We start from the raw sequence: 17195 nt of genomic DNA, 5'->3' as shown, positions 1-17195 counted from the left end.
TGAGCAACAAAGAAGGTTGGCATACACGTGATTTTGGGTCTATATCAGTCTCTCTATAACATGGGTTTGACAGGTTGAAATAGAAACTGGTAGGTGAGTGAATTGAGTAACCTACTCAGTTTTAAGTACACAGAAAGAAAGAAAAGACAAATTGAATCGGAGAAAAAATATTGTACTTTTAGTATATTGGATTTAAATCATAAGCGTGAAAATCATTTTATGGCAGTAAATAGACAATTATTGTCAACAAAGTACCCGAAATAATCAGACGCAACCACTGGCAGAAGCGAGAATACATGCAAGTAAAAGTTGCTATCTGACGATAAAAATTACAACGATAAAAAATAATATATTCTACTAACATCATAATTATCGGTTTAGCCATTCACCGAAAACAATTACCTATTATTACAATAAAAATACAATCATCACTCACTTAAACACAAAGAAGCTACACAATGAATGGTTTCTGAGCAAATAAGTACAGAGTTCCAGTGTCAAGTATGAAGTAACACAACACGACCATTTCTCCGAGGCGACTTGTATTACACGTTGTACAGTAACAAACAACTTTCCTTGTACTCGGCACAAATATTGAAAGTAACGCCAGTATTACTTGGAAGTCTTGGAACATATTTTGTACTGTATAGAGCTCATGTACTGCTATAAAACATGTGTCGTAGATAGAACAGATGTGTTATCACCCTTATTCCTCACGTGGGTGTTATATGTACAGGTGTCCCAGCAAAATTAAGAAACTACTTGACAGGGTAGCGGCATTCCTGATAAACTTTTTAAGTTGTGATCTCCATCTTGTTTTTATAGTATAAGCCGGTAAACTAGCAGATGGATCACCTGGTAAGCAATCGCCGCCGGCTTCAGTTTTCTTCACCGCCTATTCTGAAAAGTGCATTAAATTCGGTACAGCCAAACGCAAGATAATCGTGCACAAACTTACACTTACAGGTTAAACTAAAAATCTTCTTTATTCAAGTGGGTTATGATTTATAACAGACTGTCAAATATGTGTTTTTATCTTTTTTATATCTACAACTAAATAAAAGATGTATAGAATTTTTTAAAAACTGTATTTTTTGAAATCTTATTTCTAGTTCAATCTAGTTAGATCAAAATTGGCTAGATATCACGATACCTTTGAGAGATACATTTCCATTAGGCCCTGTCGAAACTTTTAAATATATATGCAGATAATAAAAGTTGTGAAATATTTATGATGTTCGATAGTTTCATAAAAATCTGATTTTCTTTGATCGTAGACATGATGTAGGGTGATATTGTATTGGTCTCTCTATGACCTAGTAAATATGTTAGACTCAATGCATTATATACTTACAATCATGGAAGTTATTATCAAAATAACCCGTAATAATAAACGTGCCGCTACCTTTTCGGGGATAAGAGGCGTGACGATATTTACAACGTCGCAATGTCACGCCTTCTATCGCCATATGGGTAGGCAGAGTAGAGTCGTAATGTCGCTATACATTGTACACCCACTTGAGCCTATTGCCATATACCGGGCACAATTCCAGACTCCGTGCTACTACAGAGAAATTTTTCGAAAAACCGAAAAAAAACCGTATTAATTTGCCCGAACCGAGAATCAAACCCGAGACCCCTTGTCCGTCACAATTGCGACCAGTTGACCAACGAGACACGATATTTATATTTCTTATTTTTTTAAGTTTACAATTCGCATTTTATCTTCGTGCATACATAAATTTTTACATACATAACTTTCAATACCTATTATTTCAATTTATTGCAAAGTGCTTTAACATTTCCAATTTATAAGTTAATACCAATAATAAAATGGAATGGAAATTTCGAGAATGTAAAGTGATTTCAATCGGGTATTGATTTGGCCTACTGACAAGTTATTGACCCTGTTGACCTATGGGTGCCAATTATTGGTACTAATTAATGTAATTACATGTTTAATGCTTAATTATCGTGTACTGAAGATTAATATGAAGATAGATCATGTATTTGATTATGTAAGGGCGTGTTGTCTTGTCTTATAGGTATAATAATTCGACAAATCTGCTTTTAAGGTTGAGTTGCTATCGCCCGAATACTGAAATGCTACTCAATTTTAAGTTGTACTTAAATATCGTGCTATCTCTGTCATTTACAAAGAATTTGTAGAGACAGAACTATTCTTGAGAGGGTCTTAAAATTGTGTGACGTTTGAGTATTTGACCATATATCATACAACGTGACGTAGCAATAAAAAATCATGTACCTAAACATATATTTTTTAAAAGAGTAACGAAAGGAGTTTCTTTCTCGTTCTTCTCCATTCGAAGCTACACTTTGGAACGAACACCTAGCTTCACTGACGGACAGACTGACCGACTATTGCTTATTTCTTTCTTTTTTGACGTATCAAAAGTACCTAAGTGTATGGTTTAATTGGAATAAATGATTTGACTTTGACATAAAATCAAATATTTTTGTTCTTTTTGCCTGAACTTTTGCAAGTTCTAATTCTACAGGTTCCAATATCTTTTGAAGAGATGTGCCGTGTCCATGAATATTGATTACCTTTGATGCATTCTGTACCATCACGAGGTGCACAAAGGATGGCAGGTTTCAATTTCGACTCAAAGAACTCAAAGGAATTTTTGGATTCATCAGTCTTTCGTTTTTAAAAAGCCTTTGCTCTGTACTGGTATTTTCTCCCATGGCATGCCGTGACCGGGTTAGTGACGTCATTTCTAAATCCGGAGAAACAATGTAAAAAGACTTTAAGTCTTTGACTGCCAATAGTAAACTGTTGAAAGCAAATCCTCCGCTAACGTCGGTCACCGGTGACCACCACGGCGTTCAGTGTATTAATAGTCGTACTATAAAGGAATTAAATATACGTGTTCAAGAGGCATAATTATTCAATGACTTTTCCCGCTTTGGGCGGGGCGAGAGGGAGTGTCAAACTCTTACTGACTAAAAACCACCCCGTTCCTACTCCTGCTTTTTGAGCCGGAGCCCCGATAAACCCGCTAGGTAGTCCGCAGCTCCGGATCAGGCGTCAACCCTACTGGGCCCCAACTGTGGTGGTCTGATGGTTGTGATTACCTACCGAATGACAATGTTTTGTTAAAAAAATGACTTTCGTGGTGCTACAACTAAGCGACGATGTGTCTGTGTGTGTGTGTTTCGTTATATTAAGAGAAACAAATAGCACATTAATAAAGTCGCTTACTAATATAAGTGCACATGTACTTAGTCAAAGCAATTAAACTATGCACTTGTAAGTAAGTACGTAGTAGTTGCAACAACTATACTGATAGTTGACACGCCTCCAACCTCTTAATAGTTGGGTACTGATAACACAACTGATAGCATGATTGCACCGTGCAACTGTTTGGTGATAACAGGGTTGAACTGATATCTATTGACTGCAGGTGCGCGTTTCAAATTAAATATAAAAACTCTTTTTTAAAAAAGCGACCCGCCTTCAATTTTCTTTACTGCCTCAATTTTTTAAGTCATCTTGTAAATAATTATTGTAATATAATAATTTTCATCTTTAACACCTTTTAAGTTTGATAAATATTTTGGTAAAATCTGCATCATAATCGATTAATCTAAACGTGAGATAATCGCACACAAACCTACATACATACAACGCGTCGTGGGTTTAACTCCTGCTGCACTGTACCTTTGATTGCGGCACTCTGATTGGCCGGGTCGAATAAACCAACCAATCAGTGCGCCGAACGCGCTCTCGTTTCGATTACTTTAAACCTAAACCAAACTCGTATTAAGGGTAAAGAACAGCATTGTATGAAAAAAGAAATCAGAAATGATTGCTCCGGAGTCCGAATGTGAGGTGCTCGTAAGTTTCTATGTGCCGAAACACACACATGGCACAGAAGAGAATATAAACGTTGGACCACGTTCGAAACAAGTATAATTCATACTTCAGTACATAATGCACTGAATCAAAGCAATTAAGCAGAACACTTGCACTCGAATATGCACTAGTTGCAACTATAGACAGGCCTCCAACCTCTTGATAACAGCTGATAACGCGATAGATAGCGTGATTGCAGCGTGCAAGTGTTCTTGATAAGAGGGTGACGCGAACTTATGTACTGAGTGACTATAGGTCCGGGAAAGTATAATAAATATCTTGTTTAATATACGAACTGAGATGAACATCGATATAAAAGAGATTTTCTGTTTTTTTATCTTCTCTTATAATATCTTCTGATTCATTTCGTCGCGGGATCCAAGACAGTCATTCATGTCCCTGGGACGCGCCGAACTTCAGTATTTCGGTGTTTTCATGGTTGTATCTAATGTGGATCCTGGCTTACAGGAGTTGCAGCGGTAAAGGAGATTGTGGCGGGCTTTTACCAATAAAAAATAGCCACTTCTGGGCGGTTTCACCCCCTCTGCTCGGTACCTGCTCCTATAGATCGCAACGGGATGTTTTATAGCTTAAAAACTACCTCAACAAATGGACAATGAAAAATAATTATTCAGTAGTTTATTTAGAACTTTAAACTCTTTAATCTAAAACTACAGCAAAAAGTAACACGATTACTTTCTTTGTGCAAGGAATAAAATATAATTAATTTAAAATAAGTAAGTAGGTAATTCTAGTAATACTGTAAACAATGTTGTCATTCAGTACTTCATATTAAATTGTTATTAAGTCTTAACACATTAGTTGTAATTAATAGGTAATTAACGGAATAATGGAGCGATAGCTTCTAAGAAAAAAAAAATTCTAGATAGGCACTATATCTAGAATATTTTTTTCTTATATTGTATGAGGCTTTATTGTATTCTTTTTAAAAGGCCGGCAACGCACCTGTGCTTCCTCTGGTGTAGCCGGTATCCATGGGCGGCGCTAGTCGCTTACTATTAAGTAAAGAAACATTGCGGGTAATATACATGTTATGGGATTACTATTTAAAACCCTAATGTTATTAGTCGTACATTGCATGTTTCTGTGTTTAAACCTATTCATTACTTACTTCCTAAAACCTGAAATATTTCGATATAAATAACTTTAATATCAAGGCTACTATCCCCAACTTTGTACTAGAATCTAGGAAACCTACTTAGGTCCGTCTATACCCTTCCTGAACACACTAAACTAACAAAACAATCCTAAATCAACTATCTTTTAACTCTTGTCCTTAGGTGCTAAAACTAATTTTCTAGCAAAAATATAAACATCCTATACTGTTACCATATTTTATACCTAGGTATACCTATTTTATCTTTATAATACCTAAGTATAAAGGTATATGAACTATCATATCAAGTGTTACAAGGGTTAGCGCGTGACTTCTACCCAGGGTTGCCATCAATCAGGATTTTACCTGACACTATTTAATTTTGTAATCAGACCACACCGTTATTAATGTCAAACGTTTTAATTAGCTATGGTTTCTTTTTCGTGTTCTTTTTTCAGTTTAGAGGTTGTTGAACTCTGATTCTTTTTTTGTTTTTTTCTTTTCTTTATTTGGAAAGTAGGGTTTTTGCTAATAATTGGTTTGTTTTCAGTAGTTGGTATAGCGTGCATGATAATTATAGTTTTCCATTTGCAAAGCTTTATAATTATGTTAAATGTAAATCAGTTATGTTTTAGAGTTTATAAAAGAGTAACGAATGGAGTTTCTTGCTCGTTCTTCTCCATTTGAAGCTACACTTTGGAACGAGCACCTAGCTTCACTAACCGATAGACTTACAAACTATTATTTATTGTCATTTCAAAAGTGTTAATGGTCCAAAATGGTTTAATTGGAATAAATGCTTTGACTTTGACTTTATAAATCCTACTACCATGAGTCACTTAACTCATGGTAACATAATATTTAAAAAGGATCTAAGATTGTATATTAAGACTTTAGGGGTTTGTCAGACACGCCAAAATGGCAGTTTCGTAGGCAACAACCTATTTTAGTACATTTTCATTTTACAAAATATCATAGAAATTGTCGCCGTTAGCAGTCTTCATTACAGCTAAAATAAACATCCAATTTCGAGTCTTAAATAAACATAGATAAAATTGAAAATATCATGAAGAGTCCTTTACTTATTTATTTAACCAACTTGTCTTGAACAAAGTTATTTTCAGCTTCCTCAAACAACTTGAAGTTGGTACTCAAATGTTTCAAGTTTTTCCAATTCAAACAGGTTTGAAGATACCACTCTTATACCAGCAGGTCAACATACACCTTTCTTTAATTAATTTTCAACTTTGGGACTTAAGTGTTGAGTTGAAAATCGAATGAAGAAATGTGAGAATTGAGGATAGTTTGTTGCGCTGGTGACTGTGTATATTGATTGTAGATATCATTAGTTTGGAGACATTTTATTTATGTAATTTAATTATTATTTTATTGTGATATCAATACATTTTTAACCGGTTTTAGATGCACGATAATATATAATTATTATTTAATTGTAATATAACAATTGGTTAATTCAGAAGGGCGCTAGTAAGGGCCCTTATTGTATGTGAAGTTCTTGAATTTTCTATTATAAAAAACCTTTTCTATATACCTACTTATATAGCTTCAGAGTTTACATCATAAATAAATACTATTTGGAAATTAATAAACATGTATTTCTGTGGTTTCTACAACAAAAGAGAAATATTCATTACGATTTCGACAAATTCAAACGAACAAGATACATATTATTATCATAATAACAGATATGGTTTTAAAATTAGCAATGGGTATCAATGAAATCGATAATAATTTGTTGTCTACATTTACTATATTATCGATAATACAATTTAATAATAAGAAACTTGTTTGTTTAACTTCAATCAAATCAAACAAATAATCTGTTTCAATTTATTTTAACCGCATATCAACAACAATGAACTCAGTTACTTAATATTATAGTTAGTTGTGTTACAAAACGTGTCATAACTGTTGGTTGGTAAACCGTGACTATCAGCCAGTTATCTCGGGTACTTTACAAACAAGACAACACGAGCATACGGCCAATAGGCGCATCTATATTAATTTGTCGATGAACCGACTCCTACGCTCAGTCTGACGACGGTCACTGTCGCGATCGCCACGAACAAACATTTCTACGGCTTCCGCCATACTTAAACTAACACAGTTCCTCTAAAATGCATCAAAATGGTGATATTTAAACTGGAAAATTGTCGCCGTGATACTAAAGTGACGGAAATATTCGCGCTTTTCGTTGAACCTAATCATCCGAAGAGGTTTTTTAAATACAGTTGACCGTAAACCCGAGTGTTCCGGGATTATCGGTTTGTGTTCTGGAACGCGTTGGACTACCTACAAACCAAATAGGTAAACTGACCGCGCCAGAGTAACGTTCAGTGTTCTCTATTCAAATTTAAAATCGTGTTCGAAATTGACTATGGATTTTTGATTGTTTATAAAAAAAGAAACTTTATTGGCTACGTTCGTGAGTGAAAAATATAAAAATTAAAATTGATAATTTGACATTGGAATCTCGAAAAATGGAGAAGCAAGCTGGGAATAAGTATAAGCGGATTTACTCGTACGGGAGTATGAGCTCGAGGAGTGATGACGACATGGTGGTGCACAGCCAACTGTTTCCTTACCATAAGAAAATGGTTGTAGAAAGGGAGATTTTGTATGAGGAAGAACATCCTCCATTCCAGCCCTTGATTGCCACCACGAGGTTATTCGGAAAGGCAAGGTTCACGTGCCTACTGCTGTTCTACGTGGTCTTTTACATTGTCTACTTGGCATCAGGGGCTCTGGTCTTCTCAGCATTAGAAGCTCCCATGGAGAATCAGATACGGCTTGAATTGATACGGGCTAAGCAAGACTTTTTGACGAAATATCCGGATATTATAGGTAATTTTTTTGTGTTTTAAGGACTTTTACTTGTGCTTATTTAAGGTAAGCGTCCACAAGCCGGCATCGTACGCATCGTACGCATTCCGTATGACGTCATCAGTACGCATCGCATGTAGGCATTGCTGATGATGCGGTCCGTACGATGCGGATCAGTGGACGCAGTTGTATAAGTTTCTATACAAGACAAACTAAAATCCGTTGCGTGCGGTGCGTGCGATGCGTACAATGCGGGGCTGTGGACGCTTACCATAAGAAGTACTTAGTTTAGAAAAATATTTTAATGCTTTTGGTAACACACATACTGCCTTAGTTTTTATAATGTCGATAATGACATTAGGTATGTTACTGGCTGATTACAAATAATTTATAGGTCGACACAAAAAAGGTTTTATTTCGTAACCGAAGTTTATAATCTGTGAATCTTTCCAGCCAACTTATTTCTCATGGCGCGATCTTTCCTTATCTGCTTTATCTAGTGGAAAATGAAAGTGTCCCACGATATATTCTATTATTTATTCCCTGAAAAATGGGACTGTAAGAGGTAATATCTACATATTAGTTTATTTTGTTTTTGGACGTTTACCCTACTCTAATTATTACTCAGACCCGAACAACTACATAATTGTACCCACAATTCGCAGTAAAATTATTAGATTTCGTCAGTTAATCTTGAAACTGACTGAAATTCTAATTATGAATAACAATACTTAATCCAATCCTAATCAGCCCCTAAAACCTTACAATTAAGTACCAACTATTAAAATCTAAAACCAGTAATAAAAACTATAAGTAAATAATAGCAAAACGCTATAAGTAAATAATAGCAACATAACATTCTCGCAAATATACTGGGTATAAAGCTAGCTACATAATAACATGTTGTGGGCATAACCGTAGTGCTTGCAGCTGGTAAATATTTGAAATGTCTGCAATACAGTGCAGTAGTAACTCCTTACTTTTATCGATTTTACTGTACTACCTACGACATGGGAAGGGAATATTCGAATTTTAAATCGACAATGTTTCTGTCTGTGTTTGATGGATTTTACTTGATTTCAAAAAAGGAATTTCGTTTTTCATCTGTTTTTTTTTTGTTATTGCTTATTGAGATTGTTCATATTGGATGTTAATTAGTATATTAATTTTTTAGTAAAATTTTAAGTAGGATTGGACTCGTCTGCATTTTAGTTTAGTTTAAAGTCACCTCACAGAATATCGGCGTGAAACTACACTTGCGTTGTGTTTCGTTGAACTCTTTCCCAATCTTCCCAATCCTCGATTTCCCCAACAACCCTTGAATTAATAAACCTCAAAAGGCCGACAACACACTTGTAACGCCTCTGGTGTTTTGAAGTGTCCATGGGCGGCGGCAATTACCTACCATCAGGTAAACCATCTGCTCGTTTACCGGCTTATACCAAAAAAAAGTTTTTTAAACGTCTGTGCTAAATACCAATTGCAAGACAAAACGCTATAAAGAGATCTCAGATTTAGTTCCCAGTATAAACAAATACTTAGTGTTTGTTTTCATATTTAAAAACATGTCTAGACTTTGGCATTACGTAACTAAAACCAAAATAGGTATTCCATTATAAAGAGCCGTTCAAAAAATAAACGACTACACATAAAAAATATCACTTAACTAACTAAGATTATAAACGATACCTAAAATATTCAATCTACCTAACATATTTATGTAAATCAATTTATTTACGATTTAACATAAATATCAACAAGATTAAACGTATCGTATCGATATTTTTTTTTATCTTACACATGGTCAATAGAATAAAATGACCTTCCCATATCAAAAGGATTACTATATTTAGTAGATGTAACATTATATTCAGTTTTATATAGGTAATATCTTGATATTATCACTGAATTAGGAATTTGTAACACTATCACATGAGAAATCAGTTTTATCTTTTTTAAATATCTAATTAGTTAGTTATTCTAATTTACGTTTGAATACTCAACACTAGTTTTATTCCTGTGTCTTCATACGCGTAAAATTTTGAAAGATTTTTTTTTAAATAAGACTTTATTATGTAGGATCCCAGCTACATATAGCTATACAACGAAGATGTAATAGCTAAGCTTTGAAACTATTGACCGTTTCCACCGTTACAAAGCACGCATCAATTATTTTGTAGGATAATGGAGAAAGGATTTTTCAAAATCGATTCAGTAGTTTTGAAGCTTATCCATTTTTAATCTAAATTATAGACAAATAAAATTGGTTTATTTTTACGACTTTATTCCAATACAAACTTGAAATTTTTGAGAATATTGACATTTCGGAGTGTTATTTTTCTAATATAGTTGTAATTTGATATTTAAACCGGCAGTAGAGTAGGTCAGGTTATCTACACTGATATCGTGATTCAGATATATAGGCAGCTATCGAATACCTATTTTTTCAAACACTATGTAATTTGAGAATTAAGAAGAATGTTTTAATGTCATCATTATGCTTCTCGTTTTTCTGTTAAAAATATAATAAACCTATCTTAAAGTTTTTTATATGTCAAAATTGAATCTTGTTACACGACGACGTCGATCGACGCGATTGTCGCGCTGTTACTGTATCGTCGCGTCGTGTGTCGCGTTGTTCATGAATATGAGCCTCTAACATGGCTTAAAACTAGTCGAGTTCCTCGTCAAATAATTACGGGAGTAAGCCGAAAAACATAATAATTAACTTAGTATGTCTCACAAATGACATAATCTAAACATCTGGAATCATTCAAAATATCAACTACTTTAAAAATGTAAGTCATTGTATATACCTATATTGACTTCACGTTGCAACGAACACACTGTCACTATCAAACCAACCAAATTATAAATCAATAAAATCAACTATCTTACTAATTACTGACCAAAAATCATGAATACTGCATTAATAATATTGTTATACAGTCATTAAATCGTCCTACTTACAAATAAAACTTGTTTTAATGGTAAATTAACTTACTTAATTACTTTATTTAAGAGATACGTTCTTGATATGTTATATCGTTGTAACGATAACATACTAATGTTATAATATAATTTAATGTACTATGTAACATAACGAAGTCATATTATTATTTTGTTGCACTATCTTATTTACAGAATGATTTCGTTCTTTGTTCATTGCGTTGCTTAAATATACATAAGAATTATTATCTAATACATATATCTAATACAAAATGCTAATATTAAGCATGTGTAAAATGGTATACAAAAGATCAAAAATATTTTATCCACGTGTGTCCTAGGTTATCAAATTACGACTTACACATAATTATGATTACATAATTAAGTAGACAAACTATAAATTAAAATCTAAATAAATTAATAAAATACTTAATACCGTACTCAGAGACATTTAATGATTACTTAAACCATTCCTTTGTAACGATGTTGTTAAGTAAGTGAGTGTCAAAATGGCGGGTGTATCAAAAATAGTACCTAAATTGTTCTATTTAGTACCTAGCTTTAAAAAAATGTACTTCCATCGAAACAAAATTATTGCCAAATTACTGGTATACCCGCCATCTTGATTTCAATACGGTGGGTGTGCTATGATATTTTATTTTAACCACTATTATACCAAACATGCACCAAAAATATATACCATTAATATACATAATTATACCAAAAATTGTAACCATCAAATTACTCTGATTACAGCAGTTAGCTTCATTACAAAAGTTTCTAAAACCAAAAAAGTATTTGGCTAGAAGATTTCGTTCTCAACGGAAAATTATGAAGATCAACAAAAAACAAACTGGTTTTGTTTATAAGGTTGTGGTCCTATCAAGCAATAGTCACATTCTTATAGTTAATGGAGCCGAGACGGGTAAACAAACTGGTTTAGGACAAGGTAACCGAATTGTGGTTATTGTGCAATAGTGATTATCATAAGATGGATTAGTTTAAGACATGTTTTTTATGGTAATATGGTAAACGAGCAGACGGATCATTTGATGGTAAGCTATTGCCGCCGCCCATGGACACCCGAAACACCAGAGGCGTTACAAGTGCGTTGCCGTCCTTTTAAGGGTTAGGAATTTAATGGTTGTTGGGAAATCGGGGATTGTGAAGATTAGGAAGGGAGGTAATTAGGCCTTATAATGCTAGTTAGAGAGGTATACTCGTATTTTTGTATACTGGTAAACTTTGTAGTACATTCAATAGCATATAGATAAACTATAGGAAATTTCTTGAGGGTGTTCGCGTTTTCCTTATATCGCGTTTTCCTTGTATTGTCGATATTCAACTGGAACCTGCGGAAAAATCATTATTTTGACAATAAGGGTTATAAATTACAAAAAAAAAATAACAATTTTTGTCCAGTACGGTAGTTCTGCGCTTAGCAACAAACATACTTACTTATTTTGTAATTTACAATATTGCGTAATACAACGTGTTTTAAAATAGATCCGTGATGAGTTTCTCCATTAAACACACATTTATAAGCAGTGATAAATAAATAAATAAATAATTAAGGAAACTGACCGGTTAGTCGGTTACTGTCATCTTACAAGGCCAGATGACTAATGACATAGTCTAGTCTACTATGGTTTCTAACCGACTAAATTTTTTGATCACATTCGGTAGTAAAAAAAACTTGTCAAGATCAAATCGTACAAAGTAAATACAACGGATTCCGTATCACTGATACTATTTTCTATTTTCAAATGGTGTCTGCCAGCGGCTTCGCCCGCGTTCCCGTAGAATAAAAAGTATCCTATCACCCAAGTCAGGCCATACCCTGCGTGTATACTAAATTTCATCAAAATCTGTTCACCACTACTACTACACATATGGCTACAATACATGTGCTATAAGTATATTCCAGCATTTCGGTACAGAACCCACGAATAGAAAAAACTTCCATAGATTATTGTTGCCTAATGAATGATAATATTATTATGTTTTGTGTAATGTGGGTGGGTAGTAGGTAGCTTTGTCTGACGTTATTCATCAGACACTAAAAAACAACATTTTGTTTTAGAAATGAGGTTTGGACTTTTTTTATGGTATAAGCCGGTAAACGAGCAGACGGATCACCTGATACACACGGTAAGCAATGATCGCCGCCCAAGGACACTCGAAACACCAGAGTCGTTACAGGTGCGTTCCCGTCTTTTGGGGTTATGAATTTAAGGGTTGTTGGGGAATCGGGGATTGGGAAGATTGAGAAGGGGTGTAATTTGGGCTCCAGTAACCTCACACAACGCACGCGTTGTTTCACGTCGGTTTTCGGTGAGGCCGTGGTATTACTCCGGTCGAGCCACATTCGTGCCGAAGTATGGCTCTCACACACTTATAAATAGCCACATGAATTTATCAATTTTTTTTTTTTGTATAAAATAAATTCTATACTTATTTACATTTTTTTGTGTCTAGGAATTACTAGTTTTGGCTTTTTCCCCAGCTGTGTTTAGTCGATCCAGACCCGGAACAACTTTCTTGGAAATATACTAAGTAACATAAAAATAAAAGAATAGATATGCAAAATAAATGTCACCATGTTTATTGTTAACATAATATTAAATAGTGCACGTGGCTACTACATGTTTTTACAACTTTATTTATATCTAAGTATAACGGAATTCTCGATATTTCTTCATTTCTTGAATACGTAATGTACCTATGTACCTATTAATAATATAACCTCAGTTATCTTACTTTTTATATTTTTTAATAATAAAAAAAAACAGAGAACCACTGAATACTTATCAGTTATTTTCTAGAGGTTTAGAATTATTTATTTCTCACTAATTTCATAGTCTTCAACGAGAAGTAATCTTATTTATCCCTCACTTCATAATCCATTTAAAATAATCGCGTTATAGAGAAACTGCAAATCGAGTTGATAGCCACAGAGTATATACGGTTGAATGCAGAGGTATCAAAGCATTGCAACCAAGATGCGGCCGCCATATTGCCGGCCCACTGACTCGACACTAAGTAAACAGGCGCTGCTGTTCACAACCACACTCCTATCTTCTATTTTTATTCAATTATTTAACAAAGGAAATATTTTATTTATTTAATCTACAAAGAGAATAAATGTAGGCCTTAAAACGAATTACCTTTGCCCAGAGATAATAAAATCAAATTTGACGGACGCCATGATTGAATTTCGAATTAGGTATTCGAAATTCAATTTTTATTGAAAGTATTTTAAAGTGAGCTTTATTTACTTTTGAATGTCACAATAAGTAACAATTTCAAACTGATTTATTCCTGAATTTGGCTTGTTCAAGAAAAAGCACGTTTGAATAGAATCAGCTCTAATTTTCGTCATCTTTGTGAACATCACATCAACAGCCTATATGTGGCCACTGCTGACCAAAGGCCTCTTGTCACACGGAGAAGGTTTAAGCATTAATCATCACGCTTGCTCAATGCGGGTTGGCGATTTCAAACTTAGAATAGGCAATTATAAACCTAGGTTTCCTCACAATCTTTTCCTTCACCTTTTGTTAGTGGTATCTATATAGGGTAAAACCGGGATAGATGCCGCGCTAGGATAGATGCCTCGTTTCTAAAAACTCAACTACGGGAGAACGAAACAGCAAATTCGTTGTTTAAATACGCGCCACATGCACCCCCCACCTAAGTGACGCGCGAGTTGTTGTGCTAGACTGACATTTCTCGCTTGTGTGTCGCAGTACATTCTCAGCGGACGCGACGAACGCTTCAAAATTTCAAACGTAAGTATTCACTATTCCATATCTTTATAAACAGTTAAATGATTACATTTTATTTGAATTGTTTTAATACATTGGTTCTTTGTGAACACATTTAAGAGTTAATCACTGATGTTTGCATTTATTTTATTTATAAAATATTGAGAGGCATCTATCCCTAGTGAAAAGGATAGTTGCCCCGAGTTTACAAGGGATAGTTGACTTTAGGGGCTTCTATCCCTCTATGCTCTGCAAGTATTGCTCTATACTGCAAGTTGAAGTTGAAAAACAACCACACTTCCGGTTTCTTCAATTGATTGTTCAACTACATTTGAAAACGAATATTTGTATGTTGCAGACCTGAACGTAACACCACCCAATATGCCTCAACTTCATTCAACCGAAACTCACCAAGCCTTTTGATCGATCCTCAGATTTTAGAAGATAGACTTATTGATATTGTTGATATAGTTAATATAGATATATCTGACTTTAGCAAGAAGAGCTAAACAATCGGCAGATATTCTCAATTCTAGAGAAAAAATAAAAGAAAAAAGGGATATAGCTGAAAGGAAAAAGAAACAAATAGAATCTAAGATAAACAAGACTGAAGCTACCAAAAAAAGACGAACAATGAAAAAATCAAATAAAAAAGCCAAAGAACAAATACAAAAAAATAAAAATAAGAAAGGAAACCCAAAGAAAAACTATGACTCAAGTGAAGAAACAGATGGTGACGCGACTGATTGCAGTCATAAAGAAAATGATTATTATTTAAAAGTAAACAAGGATCGTGGATCACGTAAAAGACTAGCTATTTATAGCTCAAACAGTGAGAATGAAGATCACCTCTCACCTAATGCTGAAAAAGGTAAAAAAACCAAAGGACTACCCGTGAAAAAAACCACAACTAAAAAACTAAAAAAATTAGACGAGACTAATGCTATCGATGAAAATGTTTGCGTAGAATGCTTTGATACCTATAATAATACGAAGTCCAAATCTGATTAGATTTTATTTTGTAAGAGATGAATATTGTTTTTTTTTATGTTAAATAATTATTTCTACGCTGAAACGGGAATGTTTCGTTTGAGATGATAATTTTAATATGTTATAGCTTAAACAGATTTTTTTTTATTTTTTGTTGAAGACATGCATAAATATAATTATGGTTAAGCATTTTATATGAAGATAATAAATAAATATTACATTGTGATTACGTATTCTTGTTGATTATTTAAAAAGGCATCTATCCCGCATCACAGGCATCTATCCTCTTAAGCGATTTCATAGTGAGGCATCTATCCATATAGGTAGGCACCTATCCCCAAAAAATGTGTTTCGCAAAAATTTAATTTTTGCAAAACCAATAATGGTTAGGTAAATAAATACAGGTTCTAAAGCTCTATAAATGATTAAACTAACTATATTAAAGGGACAATCTATGCAAATATGTTTGGTATTCAAATAATTAAACATTTTCGAAAAGTAGGGCATCTATCCCGGTTTTACCCTAATCTTAGAAAGTATATAAAACTTGGAAATAGTCACATTGGGACTTCCCGTTGGTAGATTTCCAACTCAAACACTTATGCGTGAGAAGCGGACGTCTTAAACCTCCGAGCCACCACGACTATTATCTAGAAAAACAATATGCAAATAATATTTTTAATTGTCTAGCACTAGTCTAAAAGGCCTTATAAATATTAATAAGGTCAAATTAGTACCGTTTGTGCAGCCGGCTGCAACTGGTTATTCTACCAGATGTCTAATTAAATACAAAACATTTTTATGTTTAACATAATCTGTTATTTAATTTAGAATAATATAAAAAACATGTTTAAATTACCTACTGGGGTCGACGGCTTCGATGATAGGTAATTTCTCAAGGATCTAAGATGTAATCAAGAATTCAAAGTCAAAGTCAAAGCATTTATTTCATTTAATCCTAAATAAGGCACTTTTGAAACGTCAAATTGAATTGTCCGTCAGTCTGTCTGTCAGTGAAGCTAGGCGCTCATTCCAAAGTGTTGCTTCGAAACGAGCGAATCTAGAAACAACATACACATCTGTGTATGTTTGTCACATTTTATTGTTTTGTGGTAGCTACTATAAATAACATAATTTAGTCAGTAGTTACTGAGAAAGAAACACAGTTTGTGACATAAATAAAAACTACTGAAACTTATTTTGTAACTTTTTGCTTTTAACTTTCCTCTGGGAGACTCTTACAAGGTCAAACAGCAATAGACACGACTATGTTAGTCTTTCCTGAAACTTGTTAAACAATTGCTTGTCAATTTTCCACTTTTTTCTTTAAACTTTGCCCTTACTGGGTTAATCAAAATACATATATAAATAAATATAATTATGTTCTAAATGTGGGTGTACATTAGCATTATGTGCCATAATGTGCACCTCTGCCTACCCCTTCGGGGATTAAAGGCGTGACGTTATATCTATCTATCTATCTATCTATAATTGGATCCACGAGAGACATTAACTATTTTGCTTTAATGTCCCTTAAAATACATCATCTAAAGTTATTCCTTTTACGTAACCCACTAAACTGTAGATTACCATAAGCAGTTAATTTTGTGCATTTTGCTTTAAGCAACAAAAATGACAATAGTCATTA

The 17195-nt window shown here is 33.8% G+C and overlaps 1 protein-coding gene and 1 long non-coding RNA gene across 3 annotated transcripts in view; both read left to right on the top strand.

Annotated features, from left to right (window-relative positions):
• The window catches only part of LOC118276158 (potassium channel subfamily K member 1), a 95745-nt gene that overhangs the window by 64014 nt on the left and 14536 nt on the right, over positions 1-17195 (top strand). Inside the window, exon 1 of one of the 2 annotated variants that reach the window (XM_035594370.2) lies at positions 7031-7862. The exons of the other annotated variant lie outside the window; for it this stretch is intronic. Coding sequence (XP_035450263.1) covers positions 7499-7862 — 364 coding nt within the window. The 5' untranslated portion in view covers positions 7031-7498. Of the gene's footprint in view, positions 1-7030; positions 7863-17195 lie in introns of those variants that run through there. 2 annotated transcript variants of the gene reach the window in all.
• Positions 13628-15776, top strand: LOC126912926 (uncharacterized). The gene is made up of 2 exons (XR_007707520.1): positions 13628-14581; positions 14916-15776. It is a non-coding gene; the product is annotated as an uncharacterized LOC126912926 (long non-coding RNA).

Source organism: Spodoptera frugiperda, chromosome 31, assembly GCF_023101765.2.
Source record: "Spodoptera frugiperda isolate SF20-4 chromosome 31, AGI-APGP_CSIRO_Sfru_2.0, whole genome shotgun sequence".
In the NCBI taxonomy this organism is placed as follows: domain Eukaryota; kingdom Metazoa; phylum Arthropoda; class Insecta; order Lepidoptera; family Noctuidae; genus Spodoptera; species Spodoptera frugiperda.
The sequence above is the reverse complement of the archived record's forward strand: the minus strand, read 5'-3'. Positions and strand labels throughout refer to the sequence as shown.